This window comes from Hyperoodon ampullatus (assembly GCF_949752795.1).
Source record: "Hyperoodon ampullatus genome assembly, chromosome: 13".
In the NCBI taxonomy this organism is placed as follows: domain Eukaryota; kingdom Metazoa; phylum Chordata; class Mammalia; order Artiodactyla; family Ziphiidae; genus Hyperoodon; species Hyperoodon ampullatus.
In genome coordinates this window covers 77,495,779-77,510,273 of record NC_136926.1, presented here as the reverse complement: position 1 = coordinate 77,510,273, position 14,495 = coordinate 77,495,779, and the positions used below count along the sequence as shown (strand labels likewise).

The 14,495-nt window shown below is 45.9% G+C and overlaps 1 protein-coding gene across 1 annotated transcript in view; it reads left to right on the top strand.

Moving 5' to 3' along the window:
* Nucleotides 1-14,495, top strand: part of KDSR (3-ketodihydrosphingosine reductase) — a gene marked incomplete at both ends in the record, with an annotated part of 34,830 nt that extends 20,335 nt beyond the window's left edge. Inside the window, 4 exons of the mRNA XM_079718051.1 lie at nt 4,530-4,613; nt 7,562-7,645; nt 10,377-10,478; nt 14,376-14,495. Coding sequence (XP_079574177.1) covers nt 4,530-4,613; nt 7,562-7,645; nt 10,377-10,478; nt 14,376-14,495 — 390 coding nt within the window. The remainder of the gene's footprint in view (nt 1-4,529; nt 4,614-7,561; nt 7,646-10,376; nt 10,479-14,375) is intronic.

Here is a 14,495-nt window from a genome sequence, read left to right as displayed (position 1 = left end):
GATGTTAAGAAGCCCACAGGAAACTTCACTGTGGCCAATCCTCTTATAGTAGGAGTGTGATTTGAGAATCCCATTTAATGATTAAGATCAAGGGTGGATAAATTTTTTTCCTGTAAAGGGCCAGAGAGTAAATATTTTAGCCTTTGAGGGCTAGATGGTGCCTATTGCAGCTACTCACATCTCTTGGGATAGCAGGAAAGCAGCCTTGTGCAAGATTTAAATGAACGGGTGTGGCTATGTGCCAGTAAAAACACAGGCAAAGGGCCATAGCTTGCTGACCCCTGATTCAGAGAGCCCCCAGAAGAGCCCTTGATGGTACATGGCAGAGTGCCACACTGCCCAGATATTGGATGAGCAATGCAGTGCAGACGTGTTCTCGGGTCAGTGACAGAATCCCGACCTGCCACTTAGGGACTGGTAGACTGTGCTGTTCTCATGCCAAAGGAACCAGCCACAAATTTCATTGTCATCAATGTCCTTGATACTCTTAATCAATAACAGGTCATTGTCATATATGCTTAGCCATTGGGGCACGTATGCCTGTGAAATTTCCAACAAGAACACCGGTATTTCTCTTGCAGTTTTTACTTTGAAAAGTCCCTTTATGAATAACCGTCTTATTTTTATAACAGTTTTGTGAAATATACGAGGCAGATGTTGTTATGCCACCTTCTAGATAATAAAACTGAGTCTTCAGTAAAGCCACTGGGTTGCTCAGAGCCACGTCATTACTTTGTGACAGAAGTAGTAACAAAGTCCATGCCTTCTGGTTCTGCCTTTTGGCTCCCTGTCTGCCTCTGTAACGTGTCTATAATTCAGGTCAGGGGTTGCCTCACCCCTTCTCGTCGGTCTCAGAAACCCAGTAGGAGAAGGGATAGTTTGGAATTGAAAGGTCTGTGCATGAGGGCTTTTTGTCCCCGAGTCTTGTCTTGCAGAACGACTTCAGGATTCACTCATTTAGGGCAAAGTGTATGATCCGGGCGGCCTGGTTTCATTTCGGGTAGAAAGATGTTAATAAAGCAGAGGGAAAAGACAGGAGCTGCTAGTCCAGACGAGTCCCTGAAGCCTCCTGATGACACGTGTGATTTACAGGCTGCAAGTGGCTGGTCTGGACTTGCTGGTCAGCTTGACTTCGCTCCATACTTGGACTCCATTAAAAATGCCCTCACATAAACAAAAACTAGGGACTTCCCTAGTGGCACAGTGGTTAAGAATCTGCCTACCAAGGCAGGGGGCACGGGTTCGAGCCCTGGTCCGGGAAGATCCCACATGCCGCGGAGCAACCAAGCCCGTGCGACACAACTACTGAGCCTGCGCTCTAGAGCCCATGTGCCACAGCTACTGAGCCCGAGCGCCTAGAGCCCGTGCTCTGCAACAAGAGAAGCTACCGCAAAGAGAAGCCCGTGCACTGCAACTAAAGAAAGCCTGCACGCAGCAACAAAAACCCAACGCAGCCAAAAATATATAAATAAATAAATTTATTTTAAAAAATACAAAACTAAAACTAAACATGTACATGGAAAGTAGGTTTGAGGGGAAGTAGATTCAGTAATCAAAATCTAGTTTGTTCATAGCAGAACATGCATCAAAACAATTGTTTCCTTACAAAGTTATCCAAGCCTATCCTGTGTTTTTGAAACCTGGATCATTTGGTCTGTTTGGCCAAGGTGATTTTTGTGTTTTTGTGAATGAAACCTTCTAGACTTAGTCAGACTCTAAGTGCTGTTGATCATTCTTTTTTGGTTTAATGAACTCTTAAATCTTCCTCTCCACCCCAGCCCTTGACCCCCAGACTAAAGTTGGACCTAGCAATGTTTTACATACAATGACTAAATTTGAAAGAATGCTTTGTTGGCTTTTTTTTTGGGTCGTCCTTTTTTGACTCAGTCTTTTAGGTACAAATACATCATTTAAAGATTTCAGAAGTTGATCTTTTTGGAAAGCAGACTTCTGAGGTGGGGTGTAGCCAAAGATGTGGTGGTAGCAGAGACCAAGCAAAAGAAAACTAGGCGTCCCCCTTTCTATTTTCCTTGGCCTCATGCCCCGCCCCCCAACCCTGTCCTTTCCCGCCATGGCCCACAAGTAAGCCGAAGCTTAAGTTCTGGAGCTTCATGTCAACAGCGGTAATCCTTTTTCCAGCCCCCATGCCTTTGCTTTGATGGCATGAGGAACAGCACACCTTAGGTGAGATAATTTTGGTAATAAGCCAGTTCTTAAGCAAGGAGGGCGTCTTTCTGATTGAGAATGAGGCCAAGTAGAAGGGAGGGAATGGGAACAGGAGGGGACTAAGGCAGAGCAGTGGGGGAGACAATGGTCAGTGAGCAGAACAGGAAACGCAGACAGGGGCTACGTAAATGGGAATCAGTCCTGGCTTATGAGTTCTTAGCAGAAGTGGTCTTGAGGAGTCAGCACTTGTCTTAGCAAGAACCAGTGAAGCCAAACTAACCTCATTTCCTTTTCTGCTGGGGTTATGGGATTAGTCGATTAAAGGAAGGTTGTAGATATAGTTTGTATAGATTTTAACAAATTATTTGACCAAGAGTTTCAGGGGACTCTAAGCTCCACGAGGGCATAGTAGTAACACGGTAAGTATTTGTTGGATAAATAAATACAGCGGTTAGGTTACTAGCCACTGGAGGTATCCAGCCATAGGTTGAGAGAGTCATTTGGCTCCATGATTGTAGGGAGGGTCCCAATACCCTGGTACCCTCCAGGGATTGGACTGGTTTCTCCCAACCCTGACAATCTGTGCCCACCCCGGGAAAAAGCTGTTCTGGAAAGCTGTCTGAACCATTTGGAAGCTCAGCCATAACCTTGTCTTTGAGAAACACTGCTTTGACATCCTGTCTTATGTTAGCTTAGTACCACTGTCCTGGGTCATTGCCGGGAAGGGATCAGCGCAGAAGCGACCGCATCTGAGCAGTCAGCTTCAGGCTTTGGGTGGGCTGTCTAATTACTGCTTATTGGCTTTTCTTTTTTTGGTGGTATTTCTCTCTGGTCTGTGCACAGCAAAGGGCAAGGCCGTGGGACACAGTTTTTAAAGTCAGTATCTCAAAAACAAGTGGAAGAAGAATTGCTTGCTCATCAGCCTCACTGCCGGGCCAAATCCTGAGCTACTGATGAGCACGGCCATCCTTGAAGCTGCGTGCCCCGGCGATGTTGAGTGAATGCACTCTCAAGCCCTAGGTGCCTGGAACCCAACCAGCAGGGACACCCTCCTCTGCTCTTGCACTTCCTGGGCTGGCTGGCCGGGCTGGCTGGCCAGGCTCTCCTGCCCGCGTGCTTCTCCTGCTCCTGCGGCTCCTCCGCAGCCCTGAGGACCGTGCTTCAGAGAAGGAAGTAGGGAGAAAAAAAGCCAAACGTAACACAGGACCCTGGGATGCTGTCAGAGGCTGGTGCACAAGGAAGCAATATAGCATCATCACTTGCAGCTTCCATAAGACGCACAGTGGTCTTCCTCATGACCAGCTGCCTGCCCGCTGCCAACTCCCTCAGGCGTTTCCGTGCAGCTACACAGTGAGCCAGAAGCAAACAAAAGTCATGGCAGAGATTCTGATGGTTTAACCCATCATGCTTAGCGTCACGAAGCATCAGGGCAAGATACGAGTGTGGAGCACGGGGTCAGTGGGAAAGGTGTGTCCTGTCCGACCAGCGGGAGAATCTTCTAGAATTGTCTGGGGTGTGTTTATGAGTGAATAGACCCAGCAGTGAGGTAAACAAGCCTAGGATTCTGTGCCAGAGAGAGCCAGGGTGCTGGGAAGAGAAGCTGGGAAGGAGTTTGCACGTATAGATGTGGGATGAGATGGTGCACAGGTGAGGTTGTCCTGGTTTGACCTGGGGGGTCCACGCAGGGGAGCGTCCTGTTTGCTGGTTCTGTGGTGGAGGAAGTGACCCCTGAGCCCCTCATTGGCAGGGGAGTTCCTGAACCAGCAGACTTCTCAGGGGATGGATATAATTCTAGACCCGGGTCTGGGGTGGCACAGGAAGGGCATTGGGGAAGGGGTTTGAATGATCTCAATGTATTTTGTAAATGAAATCAACATAACAAGGGTTTGAGAAGCAGCCGTGAAGGAAAACAAACTTGTTTTCCTTCCTGATGGCCGAGGAGTAGACCTGTCCCGTGGCCTTGGCCACCGAGCCCAGGTGGTGTGCGGTGGCAGGGAGGACGAGCGGATTTCCCCTCAGCATCAGCTGCTCTCCTCACGGGCAGCTCCCAGGCCCCTGGTCAGCGGGAGTGGAGAAACTTAGAAGAAGGCGAATCTCCCTAGCTCAGGGCCAGCTGTTTTCTGGAATCGAGGTTGGGGTGAGCTTTTTGCCTTTACTTCTAAATGATCTTCAGGGCCAGGAGTTTCCTGATTCACCTGGTGGTAGTTCTCCTCTTATAGAATCACCCTGTCGGTCTCACCACCTTTTGAGAAAATCAGGGCCGCATTTAGAATGTCTGCCCGGCAGCCAGTGCAGGTTGAGAAGGGAGGATGCGAAATTGTATCTCGTTTACGGAGGGGGTCGATGTTGTCTCTGAAATGCAGGTGAAGCCGTATAATGTGTACGTCACAGTTGCCTACCCACCAGACACAGACACCCCCGGGTTTGCAGAAGAAAACAAAACCAAGGTAAGTATGCCTCTCTGTGCCCTGTTTCGAGTTTTGAACGTAGGAAACCCCTTTTCCCATTTTCTGTCTTTCCACCCTTCGGCCTGGGGGCATTTTCATCAGTCAGAAAATTGAGTTCCTTTCAATTTATATGCTTGCAAGAGGCCTCCGAACTTTCTGGAACTTTCATTTGGAGTCTTGGAGGAGGTAGCCCTATTTTCAAAGGCCATTTTTGCTAAGAATCTTCAAGCTTTATTTAATTAATAAGGTGTTTGCTTTCTGATTGAGAGTACAGCTTGTATTTTAACTAACAAGATAATACTCTTTAAAAATAATATTTTCTCCCCTGGCCTTACATACATTTAAACACCTGAAATGGTTGCCGGTCCATTGTCTCCACACGGGGGTCTAATGGACACCTAAGACTTAACATTTCCAAAACAAACTTGCGATTCCCTCTCCTTCCCCCCTTATTATTTTCCATCTCTTTACCTGGTGCCCACCACTCCCCCAGCTGCTCAGGCTGGAAACCGCGAGGCCAGCCTTGATTCCTCCTCTCACACCACACATCCAGCTGACATGCACATCCTCTGGGCTCTGTTCTCAGAATTTATCCCAAATCAGACCTTTTTTTTTTTTTTAAACTGCAAATCTCACTACCATCCCAGCAGTGAGAACCGCTGATGTTTTTGCCTGAACTGCTCTCATGGTCTTCAGCCTGGTCTGCCTGCCCCTTTTCTTACCCCGCTGGGGTCTGTTCTTCATAAAGTAGCTAGTGATCCTTTTAAAGCCCAAGTCAGGTCTTGTCACTCCCCTGGTCAAACCCCTCTTGTGTAAAAAAAAAAGCCAAAAAACAAAACTGAAAACAAAAACCCAAAAGATCAAAACCTCCTGTACAGCACAGTCCTGTAGAATGTTCTAGAATGGTGGAAATGGTCCTGCACGCTGCTGTATGGAAGTCACATTGTGGCTGTTGAACACTTGCAGTGCAGCTAGTGGGACCAAGACACTGAATTTCTAATTTTATTTCATTTTAAGTAATTTAAAGTTAAAATTAAATAGCACATGTTGGTGTTGGCTGTGTATCAGAGAGTGCAGCTCCCTGAGCTCCCAGCGCGCCTGGAATAGAATCCAGAGGCCTCGAGCCTTTTGGATCCCGCACTGTCTGGACCTTGGCCACCTGCCCACAGCATTTTCTCCTCTCCTTGGCCTTGGCCACACCGGAGCCCTGTCTATCCCTTGAGCTTGCCTGGCATGTTCGCACCTGCGGGCTTTGCCCTTGCCATCCTCTCTCTGGATATTCAAATGGATCTTCCTCCTGTGTTTCTTTCCATCTCTGTACAGCCTTCATCTTGGAGAGGACTTCCCTGACCCTCTGTTATCTCAAGTATCCCTCCCGTGAGATGTGAATCCTCTTCCCTGGCCTTATTTTTCTCTATAGTGTTCATCACCTCTGGACATTAACATTAATACAGTGACTGTCAGTCATCCTGAGCTGAATGCCAGCTCTGCACTTTGTTCAGATGAACCTGCCTTGACACGTGGTAGGCACTCTCTGAGCAAACAAAGTGGGAGAGAAAGGAATCAATCAGAACTTATCCCCTTGAACTTGGTATTGATGTGTTTTCTCTTTTATAGTGATGCTTAGTAAGTGTGAATCTGCACAGCATAAAAATTGGCACTTATGCTCCATGGGCTGTATATTTGCAAAAAGATGTTTATGATTGAGAAGCTTTTTCTCCTATTCATTTCTCTTTGGCGCTGCCTCTTAAAAATTACTACTATTTCAAAGAAGTAAATTTAAGCCAAATGCCCTGTTCTAGAATAAGGGGAATCTGCTAAGCAGATTTGCAACATTTGGTAAGTGGTCTTTTAGGCAGAAGCCAAAGCTGACAAAGGACGGTGATTTCCCTGTGAAGATTTGATTTTGTTGTTAAATTGGGGTTTTTTGTTTTTCCTCCACTAAAATGTCAGGCTGACTTCTTTGGGTAAATAAAATTCTACCTTGATCTGCGGGTCCCGTAGGGGGCGCCATAGTGCCTTTAAATCTCCTGAGTATCTGGCCACACATGGTTATGTTAGCCTGGGGTTCTGGAAGAATTAATGGTGGCACCTTCAAAAGGGCTTTTCTGGGACAAAGTGAGAGAGTGGCATGGACATATATACACTAACAAATGTAAAATAGATAGCTAGTGGGAAGCAGCCACATAGCACAGGGAGATCAGCTCGGTGCTTTGTGACCACTTAGAGGGGTGGGATAGGGAGGGTGGGAGGGAGGGAGACGCAAGAGGGAAGAGATATGGGGATATATGTATATGTATAGCTGATTCACTTTGTTATAAAGCAGAAACTAACACACCATTGTAAAGCAATTATACTCCAATAAAGATGTTAAAAAAAGGGCTTTTCTGTTAATTTAGGTTCATCAAGAAACACTTGACTTTTATGAGCCCTATGCTATTCTATTTTAAGAAAATATGTTCTGTTTTTTATTTTATTTTATTTTTTCAAGCCTACATGGTAAATAAAATTTATTGTTTCATGCCATTTAAGGCTTAAGTTTTGAAACTTCTAACTGAAACTCCCTTCTAAAGAATTTTTGAGCACATGTGTTGCATGTCGCTCCAAAGAAGATTTTTTAAAAATGAAAATAAAGACAGGGCAAGGTATTTTTTTTTTTCATTTTTTAAACTTAAGCTCTGATGGTCCTCATTGGAACTGAGACACACATCCCACAGAGAGTAGCTGGGGCCTCCTTGTCTTGCTTCAGCTACTGGGCTGAATTTTATACAGTAACCAGTAATCAGTAAACTGATTTGAAATCTAGATAGAGATAATTCTAAAAACAGGAATCAGTTCAAAGGTAGAAAACTGGAATTATGTATAAATTGGGGGAGGAGGGCTGTAAAATTATTTTTTAATTCGGTGGGCAGTAATGGTATTGATATGTCTATTTTTTTCACCTTTAGCCTTTGGAGACTCGTCTTATTTCAGAGACCACATCTGTTTGCAAACCAGAACAAGTGGCCAAACAAATTGTTAAAGATGCCATAGTAAGTGAAAACCTTGTTTCCTTTTATTAATAGTTAACAGTACTGTATTTCCAAAAAGATATTTTTCTCAAGGCTTATTTCAAAATATAAATTATTGGGGTTTTTTGGTGAGTTAAATTCATCATATCTAATATTAGATTGTACTTTTCTTCCCTTGTTGATTCCATGTTGATTAGTAGGTTCTGGAAACTACTAATATATCTTAGTCTTAGGAACAGATTGATCAGTCTGAGAACTTCGGTTCTTTGAAAGGAAAATGAGACTTAACCTGTGATGTGTAAACGGTATGTACTATATACTGTATACGGCATGTTGTCCTCTTCTTTCCTGCAGTATTTTCAGTTTTAGATTATTTTAGGTGTCTTACTGCCCGATGTGTTGATTAAGGATTTTTGTTTCACCTTCCTGCTTCCCAGTATCCTTTTCCCAAAAGTTCACTAATAAGAAAGCGCCACAAGCCCACTGGGCTGTCATCCTGTCAACTCAGCTAATGCACTTCCAGGCTACCGAGTTTATTCAGAGTCAAAAGTGGTATTTTTAGAAACCAGGTGCTATTCTGTAGGACAGTGTATGTGCCACAATCTTTTTGGCAACATTCCCGTTAACCCACATGCAGAAAAGTATACATGTACAGGGGATGTCTGTAAACCTTAGGACCCGTTGAATTTAGGAAATCTGGGGACAATTGGAACGAGAAGCGTCAGGAGGCTGGGCCTTGGCCTGGAAGGAACGTCCGCGCCGTTGCATGTTCAGGCTGAACCGAGCAGAATACAGGAAGCATCGAAGGCTATTAAAATATCTGCAGAAGTGGGGAGAACTTTGCCCTGATTGTGTTCAAAGGCATAGAAAGAGGGCACCAGCGGATTGGGCGGACTTTGTTTTTCCTGCTTATCTCAAGTCAAAGCAAACACACTCCATGTTTTTAATGATCCGAAGCAGCTCTTTGTATTTTGGCAGGATTCATTTAATCTGGCGGTTCTCACGCTTTTTCATCTCTTGACTCTAAAGCTGTCGACAACCCCAGAGAACTTTGGTTTCCATGGGTTATACTTACCAATATTTGCCGTATCACAAATTGAAACTGCGTCATTTTAAAAATATGTATTCATTTAAAAGAACAATGATAAAGCCATTATATTTTAATGAACATTTTTTATAACAAAATGATTTTTCAAAACAAAATTTAGTGAGAAGGGTGGCGTTGTTTTACATTTCACTGGTTCTTTAATGTCTGTGTTAATAGGGGACAGCGGGATCCTCACAGCTTCCGCATTCGGGCTGCTGTAGCATTTATTTTTATTTTTTATTTTTATTTTTTTTGCGGTACGCGGGCCTCTCACTGTTGTGGCCTCTCCTGTTGCGGAGCACAGGCTCCGGATGTGCAGGCTCAGCGGCCATGGCTCACGGGCCCAGCCGCTCCGCGGCATGTGGGATCCTCCCGGACCAGGGCACGAACCCGTGTCCCAGGCATCGGCAGGCGGACTCTCAACCACTGTGCCACCAGGGAAGCCCTGTAACATGTTATTTTGAATGAAGGATATAAAGTAGATCTGGCCTTACAGAGACGTATAGTTGGAAAAGGAAGGAATATGTTATAGGCTTCTCAGATAATTGTGCACATTCTTATTTATTTATTTTTTTGGGGGGGACATAAAACCTAAAGTGGATGAATAGTAGTTTCTTAAAGGTTAGTTGCAATGTGAAATTGAAACTCTTATCAGTGAACTTCTGTTCTCTGTTACATGGTACATTGGTCTGCCTTGCCCTTTGAATGTTTTGTACCCATTCGTGGTTTTGTAACATTATGCATTAGTCATTTGGAAAATATGGATTCCCTGAGTTATCAAAAAAAGGACATTCATTACTATCACTGCTGATCTTATTATAAAAGTCGTTCTGTATTGGGAAGCTGACAGTCTCAAAATGGCAGATATACATTTTCCCAATTCTTAATTTTTCCTTGAAATCTCAGATTTGAACACGGATCACAAAAGCTGCCAGTTTTCCTTGAAGCGACAGTCCTTTCCTTCATTTTCTGCGAAGTATCTTCCGGATACCCGTGTTTGAATAACCATGGATTGTCAGTCCATGGTTCTTGCATGTAAAAATAGTGTTCTGCAGAAAAAGCAGGACCTTTCCTGACTTACACGGTTGGAGGAGGGCTCTTCTTCAAGACATCTGTCCCCTTCCATGTGGATTTGTCACAGAATATTAAGACATGTCCTCAAGGGTTGAGATTTAACAAAATGATTAAGTTTATTGCTTTATCAAGGGCATTTTTAAGCAAAACTGACATATAAAAATTTTTTGGAGATTTAAACAGTTTCTGTTTTCTTTGTGTATTTATTTATCACTGCAAGTGTGTGTGGCAGTGGAGAGGCGCTACCAGTGTGGTCTGTGCTAATGAGACAGCAGTTTTGCCTGTCAGTGCCAATGTCACTGGGTGAAAAAGGCATTTAACGTCTTAGTATCATCATGACAATCGTTTTGTCCTCGGGGAAGGGTCTCAGGACACTCAGGGTCCATGGACCCACGTTTTGAGAAGTGCCTGTCCAGCCATCCCAGCCCATCTGCTGAGGCCACGTTGGGCTCTGAGCTGCGACATGTGCTTTGTTACCCTCTCCTCCAACCTGAAGTGAACAGACACACGTCATTGTTTCCAACGTGACTGAGTTGATTCCTTCCCATGTCGCTACTATTGCCTCTGTCTTTTCTTTTCCTTCTGTTTTAGCAAGGAAATTTCAACAGTTCCATCGGCTCAGACGGGTACATGCTCTCGTCCCTGACCTGTGGAATGGCTCCGGTAACTTCCATCACTGAAGGGCTCCAGCAGGTGAGCTGAGCTGTGCCTAGGCCTCCGGACAGATGGACACACAGACAGACAACAGGCGCCTCTCAGTGAACCTCAATGAGAAAAGGCTAAAGGAAGACATAGCAACTTTACATGAGGATGTGAAGAATTTTTATTGAAGTATCAACTTTTTTCTTCCTTTACCTGGGAGAAGTAAAAAGGGAGTAGGTTAAAGCTGTAACTTGAGGAATTTAGTCTGGGAAGAAGACTTTCATGCTGGGTACTGTGGATATAGAGAGAAAACACTGTCTCTGCTATTGGGGTGTTAATCTGGGTTCTCCTCTGAGAATCACTCATCTTCTGTGTTTGAAAAATGGAAATCTCTGTCACTAGGGGGATGGGGTGGACTTGCCTAAAAGTCCTGGAATATTAGACTGGAACACTTTCCTGTGGGTCAGGCCACAGAAGCTTAGGGAGATAAGTCAGGGATTCAACGCAATCCCTGCCCTCACGGAAATTATAGTTCATCCAGAACACACACAAAAGTTAACTGCTCCTTGATGAGCCGGGTGCCCTGTTTGCTATTGGAACATCAGAGGTAAGGCAACCTCTCTGACCTCAGGGGGCTTGCAGTCTAGAGGGAGAGACTGATAAGAATGGTGAGGCTGGTACAGTGCAGTGTTATGAGAGTTATGACAGAGGGATTGCTCTAGAAAGACCAAGCTGAGGTTGGTGGAGGGTAGGAGGAGGGCAGGGAGGGGTGGGAAGGCCACTGAGCAGGGGCTGCCCCCACTAGTGGGCAGTTTATGACAAAGTGCTACATGATGTGCAGCCGACCACGTCCAGACGGAAAGTCCCCGGGACTTAGGTGTTGAGTTTCCTCCCTCTTCTCTTCTCACTGTGATTCTCTCTTAAGAGTAGACGCTAGGGACTTCCCTGGCGGTCTAGTGGTTAAGACTCTGCTCTTCCGCTGCAGAGGGTGCGGGTTCGATCCCCGGTCGGGGAACTAAGATCCCACGCATGCCGTGCGGCCAGGAAAAGAAAAAAAGGACGAGACACTACATTTCTTTTAGACGTTTTCCCTGGGGTGTGACTTTACGTCTGAAGTTCAGCACGTCCACAGGAAGACTTTAGAGTATTTTCCCCAGCATATCCTGCCCCCTGCCTTGTGTCACCAGTTCTGTATTCCCTGTCCCCGTGATCAGTGTTCACGTTCACTTCCGAGACCAACCAGAAACGGGCGTGTCATCACCCACCCAGCTTCTCCCGCCCCTCATGTCGGGGCAGCTCTGTCCGCCCGCCCTCTCGTCCTGGGTCGGCCCACTTTCCTGGCCCTGTCGCTGCTCGTGCAGCTCAGACCAGGACACTCCGTGCCTGAGGCTCTGCGAGCCAGAGGTTGTGAACCGGGGAGCCACGCGCCTGTGAAACGTTCTGTTTGGTCCATCTGGTATGAGCCTGCGTGTGGAAATAGAATAGTTTCAAAATTAGATGTACGTTCAAAGTCGAGATTTTGGACTTTTTTTGGAGACCCAGCAGCCCAGGGTCTGCATTCTCACCTGGCGTCCCCAGCTGGCACGGGTGCGCGGGACCCAGACTCCCAGCCCCTGTGGCGCGGCCCTCTGACCTCCGGCCCTGTCACCTCCTCTTCCTTCTCCTCCCGCCTCTCCTCTTCTGTCTGCCGCTTTGTCTTTGTCTCTCCATCCCCACTTTCCTTTGACCAACTTCCAGCCTTCCCTCAAGGTCTCACCTTAAACGTTGCTTTTTCCAGAAATCTCCGTGACTGGGTGAAATGCCTTGGCCTCACCCCTATTTTAGCCTCTGATTATGCTGTAGTATAATTGCTTTTTTGTGTGTTTTTTATCCCCTTAAGTTTAAAAAAAAATTGACTTCATTTTTTTTATTATTTATTTATTTGCGGTAGGCGGGCCTCTCACTGTTGTGGCCTCTCCCGTTGCGGAGCACAGGCTCCGGACGCGCAGGCTCAGCGGCCACGGCTCACGGGCCCAGCCGCTCCGCGGCATGTGGGATCTTCCCGGACCGGGGCATGAACCTGTGTCCCCTGCATCGGCAGGCGGACCCTCAACCACTGCGCCACCAGGGAAGCCCTGACTTTATTTTTTAGAGCAGTTTTAGGGTTATAGAAAATGTGAGCGGAAATTAGTGAGTTGCCGCAGACCCTCTCTTGCCCTCCCCCCTCCCTATTATTAGCATCTTGCCTTAGTGTGGCCGCAGTGTCACAATTGATGAGCCAGTATTGATACATTATTACCAACTGAAGTCCATAGTTTGCACTAGGGTTTATTCATGGCGTTATCCATCCATCCTGTGGGTTTTGACAAATGTAGAATGACATGTATCCACCATTACAATGTCATACAGACTATTCAGTGCCCTGACATTCCCCTATGTCCACCTATTCACCTCCCCCCTCTTCTGAACACCTGGCAACCCTTGATCTTTTTACTGTCTCCAGAGTTTTCCTTTTCCAGCTTCCCTTTGGTTTTTACATTTTTCAAACTTATCCTTGCGCACACTTCAGAGAATCAAATCGTTTTTAAGACTCATTATGAGAAACAGCAAACCCTCACCCCATATCCCGCGTTTCACCTTTCTCAGAAGCAGTCAGGCTGTCCTCTTAGCTGGACCTTCTGACCTTCACCTCCTTATCTCTAGGCAGATACTTACGTGGCCGCTCCCACTCGATTTCTCAGTTCGGGGTCAGGTACTAGCTCTGCTCTGAAGGAAGAGGATGGAGCTCTCCTTTTTCCACCCTGTCCCACCTGCTCACACCCGCCTCTCCTCCATCCCCACCCTCCCTTTTTAGTGATACTGTGATTTTGGTTAGATCTGTATTGAGATAACCACGCGTAGGGCTATTTAAATGCTATTCACAGCTGAGCTATGTAATGCACATAACTAATTTTCCTGTCTTATACAACCTTTTGTTTTCCCCGAAACTATTGTTGGCCTCTTTTATGCACTATTTCTGTGTATTATTCATAATGACTGTCTTCATCTCCTCTCAGAAATATCAGATACTCTCTCAGTTTCACCGCTGGAAGGAATGCCTCCTGACCTGCCTGTCGGGACTGGCTGCCCCCCGTCAGGTGCTTAGCTGACCCCGGCCTCCCCTTCTCGGTCATCCTGGGGGACCCCTCTGCCTCGCTTGGGTATTGGGTCCCCTGCCTTCTGCATCACAGCACATTGCCTTTCTTTGTTGACACCGCTCTCTTTGGCTGTTTACCTCTTCTGGCAGCTTCCTAAAAAAAAGAGTGCTTGGGAGGCAAGTTTTTTGAGGCTTTGTGTATCTGAAACTATTTCTCTTTGTAGTTTTATGCCTTTTAAAATTTCCCCTTACAGGTGTTGTAGTGAGAGTTCTTTAGTGGAAAGAGTGAAAATTAATGGAAAGGGTTCATTGCTGTCTTAACCCTGAAGTAGTAATTGCCTTTTTTCAGTTGGTTGTCTGCCCTGGTATGGAGTGCGCTGGCGGAGGCTGGCACTGGTCTTTCTCACCACAGCGCTCTCAGCACCTAGAGTAGGTTCTGCCTTTTATGATCAGAACATAAACCTTAAACCAAAAAGCCTTGATTGTAGCTTGGATATTTGAGGTGCTGTGCTGGATCTACCCTAGCTCAGAGAACCCCAAGACTACTAAGAATCCCTATTTTGTTCTTTGTATAATTTGCATATATTAACTGGACAAATGTTTTGTCGTTACCTGTCTGGCAGGCCCTGTGCCGTCCAGTGGCTCAGAGCAGACAACTTCTGTTCTCCGTGTTCTGCTGGCACTTACAAAGTTTTCTTTATACGTACTTATCCTTGGAGCAGATTGGAAGATGCGTCTTAGAAACTATTTATCAGAGACATATCCTAAAATCCCTTGAAATGGATGATTGTGTCGTCCTGTTGCATGAGCTCAAAGGTCTCTTTGTCTTGCAGGTAGTCACCATGGGCCTCTTCCGTACGATTGCTTTGTTTTACCTTGGAAGCTTCGACAGTATAGTTCGTCGCTGCATGATGCAGAGAGCAAAATCTGAAATTGCAGACAAAACTGCCTAA